Source organism: Rattus rattus, chromosome 1, assembly GCF_011064425.1.
Source record: "Rattus rattus isolate New Zealand chromosome 1, Rrattus_CSIRO_v1, whole genome shotgun sequence".
NCBI classification, from domain to species: Eukaryota; Metazoa; Chordata; class Mammalia; order Rodentia; family Muridae; genus Rattus; species Rattus rattus.
In genome coordinates this window covers 142,019,415-142,037,550 of record NC_046154.1, presented here as the reverse complement: position 1 = coordinate 142,037,550, position 18,136 = coordinate 142,019,415, and the positions used below count along the sequence as shown (strand labels likewise).

The window sequence follows — 18,136 nt, the reverse complement described above, 5'->3', positions numbered from 1 at the left end:
TAGAGAGCAATAATTATAAAAACTGTAACATATTAGCACAGAGACAGGCAGGTAGATCAATGGAATAGAATTGAAGACCCAGAAGTGAACCACACACCTATAGTGTGACAGAGGAGCTAAAACCATCCAGCGGAAAAAAGACAGCATTTTCAACAAATGGTACTGTTCAACTGGAGATGAGCATGTAGAAGAATGCAAATTGACCCATTCTTAAGTCTTTGTAAAAAACTCAAGTCCAAGGGTATCATAGTCCACCACATAAAACCAGATACACTGAATCTAATAGAAGAAAAAGTGGGGGCACTGGGGAACAGAACACCAATGGCTTATGCTCTAAGATCAAAAATCAACAAATGGGACTTCATAAAATTGCAAAACTACTGTAAGGCAAAGGACATTGTCACTAGGACAAAATTGCAACCAATAGATTGGGAAAAGATATTTACCAACCCTCTATCTGATAGAGAGCTAATATTCAATTATACAAAGAACTCAAGAAGTCAGCCTCCAGAGAATCAAATAACCCTATTAAAAGTGGGGTACAGAGGTAAACAAAGAATTCTCAATGGAGGAATACGGAATGACTGAGAAGCACCTAAAGAAATGTTCAACATCCTTAGTCATCAGGGAAATGCAAGTCAAAACAACCCTGAGATTCTACCTCACACCAATCAGAATGGCCATGATAAAAAACTCAGGTGACAACAGATGCTGGCAAGGATGTGGAGATAGAGGAACACTCCTCCACTCTTGTTGGCAGTGCGAGCTGGCACAACTGCTCTGTAAATCAGTCTGGATGTTCCTCAGAAAATTGGACATAGCACTGAGGACCCAATCATACCACTCCTGGTCATATACCCAAAAGATGCTCCAACATATAACAAGGACACATTCTCCACTATATTCATAGCAGCCTTATTTATAATAGTTAGTAGCTGAAAAGAACCCAGATGTCACTCAAAAGAGGAATACATATAGAAAATATGATACATTTACACAATGGATACTACTCAGCTATCAAAAACAATGACTTCATGAAATTCATAGGCAATTGGATGGAACTAGAAAATACAACCCTGAGTGAGGTAACACAAACACACAGATACAGACAGACACACACACACACACACACACACACACACAAACAAACAAACACACACACCAAGACACATGGTATCCACTCACTGATAAGTGGATATTAGCCCAAAAGCTCAGTTTATCCAACATACAATCCACAGACAACATGAAGCTCAAGAAGGATGATCAAAGTGTAGATGCTTCAGTCCTTCTTAAAAGGGTAGCAAAAATATTCATAGGAGGAGATATGGAGACAAAGTTTAGAGCAGGCACTGAAGGAAAGGTAATATAGAGACTGCCCCAACTGAGGATCCACCCCATATATATATACAGGCACCAAACCCAGACAATATTGCTGATGCCAAGAAGTGCATGCTGACAGGAACCTGATAGAGCTGTCTCCTGAGAGACTCTGCCAGAGCATGACAAATACAGAGGGGGATGCTTGTAGCCAACCCTTCAACTGAGAATTGGGTCCCCATTGGAGGACTTAGAGAAAGGACTGAAGGAGCTGAAAGGATTTGCCACCCCATAATAATAATGCTTGTTTAAAAAGGCATTAAAGCTGTATTTCCACACATTCACATTCATGAATATGTCTCTGGCTACAACTGAACTTCTTATACATAAATCAAAGAAGTTAACCTTCAGGTCCCTTATTACTGCCTTCTCTCCTTGCCACTTGTCCCACCTTTTAACAAACAAGGTTCTTCAAACACTCCTCTCTTCCCAGGTTCTCTCTCTTCAGGTAGCATTGGTAGAGTGTGCAATACTTACCTTTCAGCCGTGTCCAAGTCTGAACAATTCAAACTGACTCAAGTTGCTGATTTGGTATCTAAACTTGATCTTTCCTCTTCTATTTTTCCCTCTTTATAGTTCTTACATATGAATGTCAAATGTCCAAGAGACCTCTATCTCTAGCCAACAGTATGTCCTAATAATGTTGGGAATTTCCTCTATATTAAGCTATTCAGTTTCCTTATCCATCTCTCCTTCACCAAGGCTTATACTCTATGCCTGTTTTCTCTATTGCCAAAAGGAAGATCACTGTATAAATGGCCAGAAACATAAAGAGAATATTCATATTGGTTCTGCAAATACCATGAGACAAATCTAGGCCATCCTAATTGCATATCAGCTACTGAATAACACTCTGCCTAGCCACTTTGGAAAGTACTCGTTTTGTGTCCCTCCTAAGTCAAACTCAGACCACCATTTAAAGTCTCACCCATTAGACTGCTATAATCTCTCACCTCACCTCTCACTAACTGCTAGGAACCAGATACCATTACTACCTCTTATCTCATCTACATCTCTCTTTTTGGTATCACAGACTGTTTTAACTCCTCAGAAACATACTTTATTAGTGCACCATATCCCTCAGATTATAATAATACTTTAACTCTGTGCACTGCCACCCAGCCCTTAGGTCTGAAAATTCACAATCCCTCAATCATCTCTGGCACTAAGATTTACAGCTGCCTAGTAGGTCTGGGATTTGTGCCCCAGTGTTCCTTTTTCCAAAATTAGTGGTAGTATCTTATGATGAATCCTTGCTCATTCCCATCAAAGGGTTTATAGCAACATGGCATGACAAGTGAGCTGTTCAGATCCTACCCTTTATTGTAGTCTTAGGTAGAAGAGCTGGTGTCTACTGAAGTGGTGGGACTGACTAGTTCCTTAGCTATTTACCATCCAACTTCATTTTAGTTCATCCAGGATTTCTCAATGTGTGGCTTATACTACCCTTACTCTCTGGAGCCAAATAGATTCACTGCCTACCATAAGTCCTACAAAATCAGTAAGGGTTAAATTTACTAACAGCAGAGAGAGTGAGAGAGGTGGTCTTTGTCTCTTTTTCAGATTGTTGATTCTATGTCAACCACTCAGGTATATTAAAGACAAGATTTGACAACTCCAGGTATATATCCAAAAATATAGAAGACAGCTTGATATCTCGGACCAGTAGCTCATTGACAGACCAATATGGAACTGGATAGTACCCTTTTAATCCCCCTTTTCTTACTTGTCTCAATTCTACTAGTTGTACCCTGACTTAAAAACTTCTGGTCTAGATTTCATCAACAATGGATCAAAAAGATTTCTAACCAGGCTTTTAATCAGTTGCTATTTTAGAATTACCAACTCCTAGCTAGGATGCCAAAGCCCTATAACTTTCTATTATACCTTGATGGTAAAGTTGTTTACCTCAAGGGTGTCCAGGTCCTTATTTGTAAGTAGTTGTAGTCTAATGATAACATTGCTGTAGTCCCTGAGCACTGCACCAGAAAAGCCATCAAAGTGGCAGTCAACCTCTCCTTCCTGCCCCAGCCTACAGCAGTAGTGTAATACCTGTCTAAAATGGAGGCTTCTGTCAAAATGGCGGCACTACAACTCAGCCTGCAGCCATCACAGGCAAAGCTGTCCACTCTGGTACTGCGGTGCATCCCTGTTTCCACCTCAAGAGCTGTCCACAGTAGCAAAACCTTTACTGTCTCATTTTCCTGCAGTCATGAACTGTTCACAGTGGTGACACCTTCTTTCCTGCCTCAGCCTACAGTCTTGATGAATCACTACTGACGAAGCTGTCCCAAATCCATGGGTCTGATGCCGGGAATAGGCTGTGATAAAAAGCAACCAATCCCTGAGCAGAAAAACCCACCAATCCCTGAACTTCCCATAAAAAGCCACCAATTCCTGAGCAGGAACCCCACCAATCCATGAACAGGAAAATCTACCAATCTCTGAGCTCAGGGACCTGAAATCCTACCAATCCTCAATCTGGAAATCTCTGCTTTGAAAGGCGCTTCCCATCCCCAGAAATCCCATGTAAGCACTGCTATTTCTTCAATTCCCTGCTGTCCACGCTTGGGAGCGGAGGGCATCCTCATCCCTAGATTTGTTCCTCATCATCCTGGATGATGTCTACTCTGGTACTGTGGTACATCACTGTTTCCACCCAAGAGCCGTCCACATTAGCAAAACTTTTGATGCCTCATTCTACTGCAGTAGAATTTCCATTATAAGATTTACTGCTTGGAGTGGCTCTGGTAAGAAACTGAGAAGCCAAGAAGAAAAGAGAAGTGAGGAATGAGTAGGGCTGAGGGTCCTAAGCTCCTCAGCTCAACTGGAGATAACCTTCCCTGGGAGCTGCAAGTCTCTGCTGAGGAGGCTTCCTCAGAGATGTGTGGTTCCTGAGTTCCCATGTTTCAGTGGTCTTCCACTGGGACACTGTCCCATCTCAGAGCTGTGTGATTCCTGGGCACTCTGTCTCAAGATACCCTTCCCTTGGTCTTACCTTAGAGCGGTGTGGTTCCTAAGCCTCCCAGGATACTCTTCCATCTGGTCAGAACCCCAGATTGTTTATCAATAATAAAAAAATGTGGCAATGTAAGCTTCTTGAGCCATATGCCACTTTGGGCTCCATCCCTGAGGACATCCAAATGCCAGATTCCATACATTAACTGCCCTAACTGCTGGACCCAGTCTCTACCCTACAGGGTATCAACCCAAGTCTGGAATTGAAAACCTACTAATTCTAATCTTGGAAAGTTCCACCCTCAAGATAACTGTCATCTGCTCAGTTCTCTGATGCTTCTTGCCTGAGCAGAGGTAGGCACCCTTCTGGGTTTTTCCCTCCCAATAAATCTCTTGTGTAAGTTTTGTTATGTGGTATGACTTGTGGTATTTCTTGGCTTTCAGCTGGAAGGATGCCTTTCCATCTGAACTGTAACACAAAGAGACAGTATATGTTTGAATGGAGCAGAACAGGTACTGAGCCAGGACAGGTACTTGGTAAATATCATGATACTACATCTTACCAGCAAAAATGTGATTTCAATAGGTATATGAATGTTACTATTTCTATATTACAGAAAAAAATTAGAGAAAAGTAATATCCATCACTATTAAAGAGTAACTAACAAAGCTAAGAAGTCAACCCTGTTTGTGTAATTACAAAGTTAATTCTGTCTTTTAAAAAATGTTATGAACTTTATTATAAAAAAATGTGCAAACAGAACACACCAGTTGAACAGTCCAGGGAAGCAGGGAAGCCAATTGAATTCCTTAACTGCTACCTTCTCTCCTCCCAAGTCAAGATATGAAGAAAATGAACAACTCATTTAAAAATGTGGTACAACAACAATACCAAGCAACCAGAGCTTCCAGGGACTAAGCTACTACCTAAAGACTATACATGGACTGACCCTGGACTCTGACATCATAGGTAGCAATGAATATCCTAGTAAGAGCACCAGTGGAAGGGGAAGCCCTGGGTCCTGCTAAGACTGAACCCCCAGTGAACTAGGTTGTTGGGGAGAGGGCGGCAATGGGGGGAGGATGGGGAGGGGAACACCCATAAAGAAGGGGAGGGGGAGGGGGGGGATGTTTGCCCAGAAACCGGGAAAGGGAATAACACTCGAAATGTATATAAGAAATACTCAAGTTAATAAAAAAAAATGTGGTACAAATTTAAACAGAATTTTTTTTAAACAGAATTTTAAAAACAGGAAACTCAAATGGCTGAGAAACACTTAAAGAACTATTCAGCATCCTTAGCCCCCAGAGAAGTGCAAATCAAAACTACCTTGAGATTTGATCTTACACTGATCAAAACCACTAAGATCAATAAAACAACGTGATAGCTCTTGTTGGCAAGGATGTGGAGTAATGGGAACAACCATACATTGGTTATGGGAGTGAAAATTTGTATAACCACTATGAAAATCAGTATGATTGTTTCTCAGAAAGATGGAAGATCTACTTCAAGATTCAGTTATCTCTAACTCCTAGGTGTTTACCCAAACACGATTCATTCTATCACTGAGACACTTGTGCAACCATGTTCGTTGCTGCTCTATTTGTAATGGTCCAACTTTGGAAACAACTTAGATGTTCCTCAAGAGAAGAATGGTTAAATAAATGTGGTATATTTACCCAATGGAATATTACTAAGCCATTAAAAATAAAATCATGAAATTTGCAGGTAAATGAACTACAGAGGTTATGTATAGAGAAAGAGACTAGCGGGTACAGATTGATTTTATCAGGAAAGCAAAATGGGTGGATTGTGGGTGGGGTGGGGCTGCAAGGGCTGAATCAAATTGGGAGGATATGGAAGAGGAGGGCAAGGGAGGGAATTATTGAAGAGACAGCTAAGCTTAAAGTCCATTGGAAACAAAATATAGAAGCTTCTAAAAGTGTATACATATATGAAGGCTATCAAATTGCAGGTGCCAAATAATAGGGACAACAGAGGTCCAACTAGCTATCTCTTCTTGCCACATGAAGCTTCCAGTTATGGGATTGGGTTAAGTCTAATTGAGTTGTTAGCCAAAGGTGTTCCATGGGAATTTGCAAACAACTTAGACTACATCTAAGACTATAGATTGCTTTTCACAAACTGACAGCATGGTGTCCTATTGCTGAAGACAAAGTCTACACAGCTCTTTGATTATGGAGAAGTAGAGCTGATGCCTACATAGAGACTTTTTTCCTGTGTTCTACTGTCATTGGAATAGGAATGTATTCTACATGCTACCAAATGAGTAATGAAAACACCAACCCAGCCACAACCCTTTGATTTAAAATGGTATTGTGCCTGCAAGGTATATTAGAGCAATGGTGGTGCAACACTCATGGGAGTAACCAACCATTATTTGATTTGTTTTAAGACTCACTTCACAAGAGAGAAAGACATACTGGGGACACTGCTTGGGTGACAAGGAGCCTGAGACTGGATACCCTGTGTCTGAAGGTAAAACCAAATACACTCTTCTAAAAAGGCAACTGACTCCTAATGGCATTCAGACATACTCATACAGTGCTTCATTCAGCCACCGTCCTTCTGCAGCAGATGGGAACAAATACAGAGACACACTGTCTTTGTGCACAGAATAAGAGGCCTTGGGACTCTCAGTTCTAAATAAGATGTTGGCATTACGTTTCTCCCCTCAAGACTCAGGGAACCCTGTGGGAGAGAAGGAGGAAATAGTGTATAAGCCAGAGGGGATGGAGGACACCACAAGAACAAGGTCCTCTAAATCAACATGATCAAAGCTCACATAAACTCACAGATACTAAGGCAGCATGTACAGGGACTTCATGGTGCTTCAACAGGTACTCTTTGCATATATTATGGCTTCGAGGTTAGAGTTTTTTTTATGAGATTCCTGAGTATGCAAATGCAAAGGCCTCTGTTTTTTTTGTATCTTTTCTTAAGTTCTCTTCCTTCCGTTTGTCTTGCTTACCTCTGATGTGTTAGTTTTTGTTTTACCATATCTTATTTTGTTATTTCCCCCATAGAAGTCTGCTCGTTTTTTAATGAGAGACAGAAAGGGAATGGATCTGAATGGGAGGGACAAGTGGAAGAACTTGGAGAAGTAGAGGGAAGGGAAATCATGATCAAGATATATTATCTCGCCAATGCAAGTTGGTTAACCAGTACCTAATGTTGTCAGTCCTGAAAACATGCATACAAGTAACATTATTCAGACTAAGCAGGATGGACTAGGAATATATATTCATATACATGTAATAACAATTAATGGTAAAAGGCTATTAATTTGAAAGCCAGAAATGAGAGTTACATAAATGGGTTTGGCGGGAATGGAAGAATAAATGGTGTAATATTATTATAACCTCAAAGATAAAAATTGCAACTGACACGTGCTATGTCACCTCTATTCTGCTGACTGCCCTCAAGGGCAACTCCTCTCCTGGTGCCAAAGACATTAAGAAAATACTAGACAACATGGGCATCGAGAAGGACGATGATCAACCCCACACGGTTGTCAGTGAGTTGAATGGAAAAAACATTGAGGATGTCATCGCTCTGGGTGCTGGCAAGCTGGCCGGTGTGCCTGCTGGTGGGGCTGTAGCTGTTTCTGCTGCCCCTGGCTCAGCAGCTCCAGCTGCTGGTTCTGTCCCCGCTGCAGCAGAGGAGAAGAAAGAGGAAAAGGGGGCATCCGAGGAGTCAGATGACGACATGGGATTTGGCTTGTTCGATTAAATTCCTGCTCCCCTGCAAATAAAGCCTTTTTTATGTTAACAAAACAACAACAACAACAACAACAAACAAACAACAACAACAGCAACAAACAAAAAACCAAAAAAACAAAAAACCCATATAACTTGGTCACTGGGAAGTATGGTGTCAGAATAATTCCAGGAAGGAAGCAGGTCACTGGGGTTCAGTGAACTGTAGAAACTGCACATGAACTTGCATACTGTTCTCAGATCTGGGGAAATGAGGAGGGAATGGAGCCAGCCGGAAGGACAAGGTGTGCAGGTGGTTTCATGAGGGGATGAAGCACCTTTAGCTGCAACTTCTAGCTGTATTTATTAAATTTAATTTAATTTTAAGACAGAGTCTAGTTTTGCAGACCTGACTGACCTGGAACCTGACATAATAATAGAGGTTGAACCTTGAACTTGTGGCGATCCTGCTGCCTCTGCTTTCTAAGTGTTGGAATTACTGTCCTGAGCTAGCATGCTTGGCTGTAACTTCTAACTTAAAAGGACTTATTTCAGGCTGGGGATATAGCTCACTGATAAACTTGCCTAGGATGCACATGGTCCTGGGTTTGATCCACCCACGCCATTCTAGACCCAAAAATATGCCAACTTAGTTTTAATTTTGATGCTGCTTAACTTAAAACCCTGATTCAAAATATAGTGGGAGAAAACCTTAAAACTTAAACCTATGGACATACACGACATGTAAAAAATACTCTTTTTAGATATATTTTATTTTGTTTGCATGAGTGTTTGGCCTGTATGCATTATGTTGGTGTACCATGTGCATGTCTGAAGTCTGCAGAGGTTAGAAGAATGAGTCAGAGCCCATGGAAATGGAGTTATGGGCAGTTTTAAGTCACCATATGGATACTGGGAACTGACACTGGATCCTTCACAAGAGCATCGAGTGCTCGTAATTGTCAAGGCATCTCTCCAAACCCACATATTACTAAATAATAATAAAAATTATTCTACTTGAATAAAGATAGAAACGGAGGTCTTTACCTACATCACAGCATCCCTTGTTATATTACTTTCCATGCTAGGAGAAAGGCTGCATATCTTCTCCTGACTGTTGTATTTCCATGCCTCAGAGCCTACCTGCTCTGCTCACCTTTGCAGTGCATAGCATTGGTTGAATGAATGAGTGAACACTAAGCACTTTGTTGCTGATGCTTTGCCACCATTAAAACATCTCCTGAATCTGCAGTTAAGCTTTAGTGGTTCCTCTGTACCCATGCTCTGTCTGAACCTCAGTGTCCTCTTCCAGCCTATTGTGGGGAATGACTAAGGTATGATGTAGCTGTACGGTCAGGAGTAGGGTCCCAGCTGCTCTGGCATCCTGTGCACCCAGTGCCACTAGTTGTTATGAGTGCTACCCTGAACTGAAACCAGTGCTGGATAAACTTTGTAGAAGACAAACAAATTCCTTTATGGTGTTTTAATTTAATTCCTCGAAGTGCTTTGTCCCAGCCTGACTCAAATGGGAGAACTAATCTGCAAGTCTTCTCTCAGTAACTCTCCAAGCTGCCATTTGGTGCCTTGATAATGATTAGCATCAATCTAATAACAGGGACATTCTGTTTTCCTGGCGGTGACTGTGATGGCTGTAGTCTACTTTGTATCATTTTTTTAAGTTCCATCCCCTTATGTTATCGAGCTGCTAATTTGTAGATTATTTCTTTTATCCTTTTGGTGTTAATGGTGGTAGTTCGATTGTATAAAACTTGCCAGGGTAAGGATAGAGAACTTAGGAATTTTACAGAGGTAAAGACCTCCGTTTCTATCTTTATTCAAGTAGAATAATTTTTTTTCATTGTATAAGTGTGTCATGAGTGCATAAACTATCTACGAAGATATTTCCATTATAATTTTATGAACAATTCTGCAGTGAACATGTTTGTAGATATCTTTATTAGTGTTGGCATTTTGTCTAGGCTCTGCCACACAGTTACCTGGCAATAGCCAGTTATGCCTGACTCACTTTGTTCTGTCTTTCTCTTGCCTTCTTGCTCTTACTCTGTTTTCTTGCCCCTTAACCCCTCTCTCCACTTCCCTACCCCCTCTCTCTCCATGTGCTCATGCAGCGCCTACTGCTCTCTCTCTCTCTCTCTGCTCTCTCTCTCTGTCTTTTTTCCCTGTCTTTACTCAACTCCCCTCCCCATGCCCTGAATACTCTCTATTCTATACCATACCTTCTTGTCACTGGTCCCTCAGGAGGAAGTGATGCTTTGGCCTGGGCCTGCAGAGGCATTCTCTTGCCCCACAACTGACTGCACAACCCCCAAACATATCCCTTCTCTCCTTATTTTTAAAAAAACATAACAATTCATTCTTATTTTCAGAAATAAAATAGGTGGGTTAAAGGTATAACATTTTTGATATGTAATGACCAAATTCTCCTTAAACATAGCAATTTATACTTCTGAGAACAATAACAGATTTTATTTCTTAAATCTTTTGTCAATATTAATTTGTCTCTTTTCTATTCTTTGCCCAATATTATGAATAAATAAAAATTTATTTATTTGTATAAATAATTCATTTTTAACTTCTAAAAGTTAACATTTCAAAGTTATTATTCTGGTACACTAACATTTTAAGGTATACTCTAATCTTTTTTTTTTAACCAGATGAACTGAAAACAAAATGAAACATCTATGTAGCCTATCAGTCTGTTTAATTCTGAATATACATATTTTATTGGATAGTTATCAGATAGTATACAAGCTAGCCAAGATATAATATAGATTTTAAGCCTTTCTTAAGCTGGAATGGATAACTAAATGCTCTGTTTAACTGATATAGTAATGGACTGGGTGTTGAGTATATCATATGCTTTATAAATTGTAGAATGGTAATAATTGTACTCAATTTATATATAAGTGAAAAGACTTTTTAACTGGACAAAAAGGGGGAAATGTTGTGGTTTGCCCTGGAGTTATCTGTATTTTGATGCTAATTCCACTGCCCCAAGGACAGCAGTCTAGTCATGTACTCAGGAATCAGGTGACTTCATCAGAACCTCCCCTCCATGGAATCTGTAAAGTACAGGCGAGGGGCAGGTACAGGATAGAAGGAGGCCTGTCATTGGAGGAGAAGGAAGGATGGGTGGGAGAGAAGTTTGAAGGAAGGGGAGGAGACTGGAATGGAAAGGAAGAGAGGAGAGGGAGAGAGAGAAGCTGTGGCAGTACAATATGGCGGGTGACATTAAGATTCCACGCTGTACCTTTACAGATTGTTACAAATGTTCTTAAGGGATAGATGGTACTGGGCTTTGTATGTTTAGATGGGCAATTATATCTTATCAATAGAATCTAAAAAAAGAACTCATCCCATCAAGGATGAGTAAAGGGAAGTGATAGAAATTTCAGACATGGCCAGCTAACACTAGGGCTGCTAAGATAGACTACTAGGAATTCATGACAGGTAAATTTTGGCAGATCAGGAGGCCTGGGTAGTGAAATTGAGCAAACAAAGCAATATCAATCAGGACAGAATCTCAATGGGAAATTGTCTTAGATCAACACTAAAAGAAAAATGTTAACTAGAGTCTGTGCTTTCAGCATGTTCATAGCCTTAGCCATCAACTTCCTATCTATTTTGTGGGATTCAACCCTGAAATTTGTGAATATTCACTGCCCATTTGCTACAATTCCCTTATTAGCTATTTCTTAAGCATCTTTACAGTCCTGTTGGGTCAGGTTTGTATGCAAAGTGTATAAGGTGAGCATGGCTGTGACTGTCTTGAGGGAGCATAGGTAGGAGGAGTGACCTGGAAGCACAGAGTGGCTGCCCCTTATTGGCACAGTGATGAGCAGGTGTCCTTCACGGGACATCAATGCTGTCCTGCTCTTTAAGTAGCTGGCAGTGGAGAGCATTCAAGAGTCAGGAGACTGAGTAGGGATTTAAACTAGTGCAAAGCCAGTCTGAACCAGGTGAGGAGCACCACTTCTGTCTGGAGAGATCTCTTTTTGGTAACCCAAGCCACAAAGCGATATCAAGACACAATTATGAAGGTTATTTACAGAACTGCAGACATGAAACACAAAAGTAATGGCCAAGTGTAAAAACACTTTTCCTCTGTCCCTTTTATCATGCCTGTCCACCAAAACAGTGCTAGCCCCATGTATATTGCTAGGTGTAGGCAGCCATTATAGGAATGATTGTTTCTATTCTTGTGGGAATGGTCTTCACAGCTACCTGCCATCTTGCCATGGAATTCACTGGGGTGAAAGTGTCTTCTGAAACATTTGCCATGCATATTGTAAAGATGCATGGTTTTAATTCTTGTGATCCTTTTAGATCAAAGGAAGGGAGCATTGAACACTGAGCTATTGAACAGTCTTCAAAAGCAGCATGCCTAATTGTATAATGACTCACCCTGTCTAATGGCCATGCATTAAATCCTCCTATTTGTCCTTCATCAGGGCCCATAAATGGTTTGCGGGGAACCCTCTAGCAGATTGGTAAGTCACTCCAACAGAAAGCAGAAATGGAGATACATACTATCTGAGTGTTACCTGAATGTTGAGTAGGTATTTATCTCCCATGTCCCCATAACAAGATAAATGCATAATAGGAAAACTTGGATGGCTTTGACCTATTGTCACTGAATATCCTTCTATTGCTTGTTTTCAAAGTATCAAAAGTTAGGTTACCTGGAAAATGACATGTCATTGTTTTTGACAAATCCCAAAGGCTTCTGCCTAATCACAAAATACTCAATGGTAGTAAAAGTTAAATATCAGTATTTTTCTTCCCATGAAGAATGTCATGGAATTAAGTTGCTTCCTCATGGTAAATAATTTCCAGATCATCCCTCAAATGTTGGAAGGTTTTACTTATAAGAAATTTTAATATACAATATAATATTTGCATTTTGTGAATTCGATATTTTAATATAACCTGCCATTCCAGAATGACTTCCCATGGGGCATCTTAAGAAAGCAGCTGAGCCTTTTAGAATGAAGATAGTGATTTGATCTGTTCATTCATAAACAAGCTTTCATGTGGCCAAGTCACAAATAAAATTCATATTATAACAAACTTATTAGATAACTCATGTAAATAATTAGATTACATGAGTAATTTCATAGCTTATGAGTTCCATAATAATTCACTTAATGGGCATGGATTTTGTTTTTGCTTTTCAATGTATCATTTAAACAACCTTCCTTACTCTGATTTGTTCAAGTTCTCCATTATAAGCTGTAGCTTAGCCAGATACACTCCGCTAAGAACATTAGCTTCTATCATAGGCTGGCATTGGAAAGGAACTTCCTAGGGAAGCATACAGGGAACAGTAGCATGGCTATGAGATGACTTCGGGGACTGATATTATTTCATTAGAGGGATTTTAATAATATCTCCTTAAAGAAGAAAATGCTCAAGAGATTGTAAAATCTAAACTGATTTTGGTTTTGTAGAAAGTTGATTCAGAGACATCAATGGCTTAATCAAAGTCAGTTGTGGGTACAAGACTATAATACATGTTAATGAGCTCAAGTCAATGGTCTTCATCCATCCACCCATCCATGTGCCATACGTCATCTGTCTCTTTGCCAATTTCTCTTTCCCTCTCTCTCATCCCCTTCCTTTTCTGAGTACAGTTTTCTGAATTATCTTGACCTCTGAAAGTATTAATGTATGGAATGAATTACCAAATAATTTTAGTAAGACTATGTGATTCTGAACTTTGAAATAAATTTAAGTAATGTAAACCCGGTTTATTAAAGAATTTAACTGAATTGTTCTGAATTTCCTTACATTATTTACTATTTTAACATATGTAGCACCTACTTAAGTCATAATTAACTTACTCTGTTTTTACTATTATTTTTTCTGGTCACCTTTACTTCCTAAAGAGATGAAATTAAAGTGGGAAAATTAGCTAACGAACTCCTTGTGGAGAGACAGTACTGAGAGGAGAGTTTTAAAAATCGGTGTATTTTCATAAACTGTGGCAGATTAACAAACCTCTGCTGGCCCACATGCTTCTTCTGACCTAACACAATTTCTTAGTATATTTTTACTTTAGAAGTTTTTATTTTTGAGCGCTACTTCCTAATGATATAATAGTAATAATAATGAAATATTAAGTCAGTCTTCCAAAGTATGATGTTAATTAGATAACCCATTAATTTAGTAATAACACAGCCTGTGTTTCTTCTAAAATTCTGACTCAAAGCCAAGACATTGACAAAGGTGAAAAGAGACTGATGGAGAAGGTTGGCTGGCTGGCAGGGTTCAGATTGCTGATAACGCAGAACATCTGTTTCCACGTGTACAGAGGCTGGAAAAATTAGAGTTTTGATTAATTCAGGACACAGAACATGTCATCACTCCACAATTCACATATGCATTATTACAATCAGTGTGACAAAAGCCCATGAGGCAAGATCCACTATTAGCTTGATCACATCCTCAGTACAAGGGTTGACATCTGCCTTGGGAGTCCAGTGCTATCTGGTCCTATTTGAAGAAAAGTACCAACCCTGGGAATTTCCTGCAGCCCTGGTTGCAACACTTATGCACCAAGCCAATCTCCTAGTTCATTCATAACATCTCTTACTCTGATCTTATCTCTTGGTACTTGTTTCTACTTTCATTTGAGGATCTAACTCCCACGCCTTTAGACCCAGCATTTTATCTTCCTGATGTACTAAGCTCCATAAGCCTTTTGCTTTGGTTTATGGGACTACAGTTGTTCTGTAGGACCTGAACAAGTTAGATCTATGTATGCCCTCAGACCAAGGTATGAATTTTATTCAGTAAGGACTCAAGCCTTGTTGATTCATCCAGTAGTGATTGATTACCCAGGATTCTTTGTGGTGAAGTGAGAGGATGCCAACTCAAATGACCTCATGTCGACTGGCAATAAATTCTTGAAGAATAAAGTTATAGAACACCATGACTGGGTCTCCCCACTCTTGTGGATTGTAGGCTGATATAAATCATGAGGGCAGTGGAAGCAGAGACTTTGAAGGGGGTGGGGGTGGGGTGGTTGTTTGGATGTCCTATGAGAATATACAGTGAGTAAACAACACCAGGACCAGCATTCAGGAGGCAGATCAACTTTACTTAGGGTGATTAAAAACTAATAAAGTTTTGGAGGACTGATATTAGGGACATCTAGGATGGGCAAAGGTCATTGGTTGGGGGCCTTAGGGTACCTGGAATGCCTCATTATTGTGGGGAAGCATTTCAAGAATCTTAGGTCCTGGCTGAACAGATTTTATTAGGAGAAAGAAAATTGATCCTGTAATTAAACTAAAGCTACATGACATTTCTCAGGTAGGGATTTTGAATTCCCCATATAAGGCCAGAGAGAAAAAAGCCCAGAGGCTATCCAGTCATGGTGGATTTCAACCTTAATTAGCAGTTTTCCACACATGCCCTAGAATAATTTTACCTCTTGAAATTATCCTAAGTTGTTTTTTTGTTCCCACAATAAAGATTACTGGTCATTTTCCTCTCTGACATCTCTAAGCAATAAACAATCTTTCCCTTTCTTCTGATTGCCAAACCTGAGGAGGAGGAAAGATACAAGCATAGTGTGTGTATCATGCAGTCTGTCTTTTTACGAAATGGTTAGTACAATATGGTACTTCTAAAAATTGGAGTGTGTCCTGAAAAGAAAGATGACATCAGTCAGGCAAATCTTCTAGCATGTTTTTTCAACATTATTTGAGTCATACTCAGTATATGTCAAACTACATATTTGAATATCTAACCCGATAAGCATTAGCATTCATATAATTTGTGATTTGGTCAAAAGAACAAAGTCAACTCGTTGCAGTTCTTATGTTCCTTGTTCCCTCATGGTCCCATTCCTTGTTGTCTCCTGGCCTCTCCTCCAGTCTGAGGCAACAATTTATCTTCATGTGATCCTCTTGCTCCTGACAAAATTTTCCTACTGATCTTTTGTTCTGTAATATTTCCTACAATGAAAAGAGTTACTTCTCATCTGAGAAAAGATCCATCTTTCTGTCCTTCATCCCACTTCCTACTTCTCCACCCCCCAATTTCCAGGAGGCTGAGCATAGTGTCTCTCTTTCTAGGCAGCCTATTGCTTTTCTGAATACTTGTAAGAGAGCATTCTCCCACCGCACAGCCTAAATCAAACTATCTTCTTTTCTACTTTGTGCATTTTCGAGTGACAGTATAGTCATGTGACCTCACCTTTATCCCTGTGTATTCCACCCAAGTAATGAAGTCTCCGTAGGGACCTGTATGTGCCTTTTTCCCCCCATGAGGCCTGATTCTGGTGCCTTGGATTTCGGATCTCAGGGGTACTCTTTGTAAATGGGGTGACAGTTTCTAGAAAATTTACATTTGTTGAAAGGCAAGAGAGAATTAGGTCTGTTAGTCCTTTCTGCATGCCCACTCTGGGCTGAAATCAATTATAGCTCCCTCATCTCTGGGAAGAGAAGGGCTTGCTGATGTAGGCCAGTGGGTTTGTGATCCTGTGTTTATATCTGACCCATGTTCGATAGTTTTGCTTGTACTTACTGTTATACATCATGCTTTTTAGAATATTTTGTCATATAAATTGTTGAAAGTCCATTTGTAAACAGGTGCTCCAGCCTATTTTATGACTACATTGTATTTCTCTGTACAGTTTTAAATAATTATTTTAACAACACTGCAACATTAGGTTATTTCTAGTCTTTATACTATTATAAATAATAGTGAGTGATTTTGTATGTAGGCCATTTTCTTCTTTTTTAAATTTTAGGTTAGCAGACACAGTGGCTTCTTCATGCATACATGTCATTATACCTTTTTCTAATTCAGTCGTCTCCTTCATTTTCTTCCTTCCACCATCGGGATGGTGGTCTGCCTTTTTTGAGTTAGTTCTGCTTTCTTTTTATATGTATTTCTCTATTCTATTTTACACCTCAGTTAAGATCTTAACCTTCCCCTTATATGTCCCTTCTAGTTTTGTGACTAAACAAACACATATCAAATTACACATATACAAGTGCAATTTTATATTTAGTTTAACATATAATAGAAAATGTGGTGTTTGCCTTTCACTCAACACAATGAATTTAAATTCCATAAATTTTATGCAAATGTCAGGACTTCGTTTTTTCTGTGGCTATATAAAATTCTGTGTATATGTGCACCACGTGTTGTTTATTATTTATTCTTTGTTTCTTTACTCAATTATTCTTATTCCTCATTTTTTTTTTATCAAATGCAGATAGACGTTTTATTGAACTTTCCCCTGAAGACACGGAATAGCCAGTATGGATAAAAATTGCCCGAGGACATTACTGTATTTAGGTAGGGGATAGGGTTTTGTCTTGTTACAGGATGGGAGAGAATTCTGGTTACCTGGGAGATGGATTGATAAGAACCACACCCTACTCCCACAGGAATCCAATTAAACCAGTTATATTTTCTCCTGATTATTCCTCATTTTTTAAATCTAAACTACATCTCTTCCTGGTAAACAGTCTAGGTATACACATGGACGTATAAGTGTTCCTGTGGTGTCTTGACTCAGAGATTTTCAGGTACATCCACAAGTTCTATTGGACCACATAGCAAATCTATTTTCAAGTTTTTGAGATTTGCACAATAACTTCCACAGGGGCTGCATAAGCTCACACTGCTGTCAGCAATGAATGAGGTCTTTCTACTTCTCACCAGAACGTGCTGTCATTTGTTTTCCTGATGATTGTCATTCTGAGTGCATTGAGATAGAAATTTAAAGTAGTTAATTTGCATTTTTTTCTGATGGCAAAGAATGCTGAACACTCTTTAAAGTTTTTTATTTGTCATTTGTATTTTTCTTTGGAAAACTGTCTATTAAATCCACAAACTCATTTATTTATTGGATGTTTACTTTTTCCCTTTAATTTTCACAGTTACTTGTATGTTACTTTGATGCCTTTTCCGGTGTGTAGTCAGCAGAACGGTATCCATTTCTTAGGGTCTGTCTTCACTCTAGTGATTATTCTCTTGGTTGTGGAGTATATTGATCAGGTTTTATGCCCTGATCAGAAGATCAGAACTGTTAAAATTG

The 18,136-nt window shown here is 39.5% G+C and overlaps 1 protein-coding gene across 1 annotated transcript; it reads left to right on the top strand.

The window, feature by feature from the left end:
- Positions 1 to 3,456: 3,456 nt before the first annotated feature.
- Positions 3,457 to 8,089, top strand: LOC116903838 (60S acidic ribosomal protein P2-like). Its single transcript, XM_032906599.1, has 2 exons — positions 3,457 to 3,510; positions 7,727 to 8,089. The coding sequence occupies exons 1-2, from the start codon at positions 3,457 to 3,459 to the stop codon at positions 8,087 to 8,089; spliced, it is 417 nt and encodes a 138-aa protein (XP_032762490.1).
- The last annotated feature ends 10,047 nt before the right edge of the window (positions 8,090 to 18,136 follow it).

Excerpts from the sequence above, each read along its gene's own strand:
- LOC116903838 (XM_032906599.1), top strand. The coding sequence starts at position 3,457 with ATGGCGGCACTACAACTCAGCCTGCAGCCATCACAGGCAAAGCTGTCC. Across the intron at positions 3,511-7,726 it reads AGGCAAAGCTGTCCACTCTG|ATAAAAATTGCAACTGACAC; the intron begins GTACTGCGGTGC and ends ATAACCTCAAAG.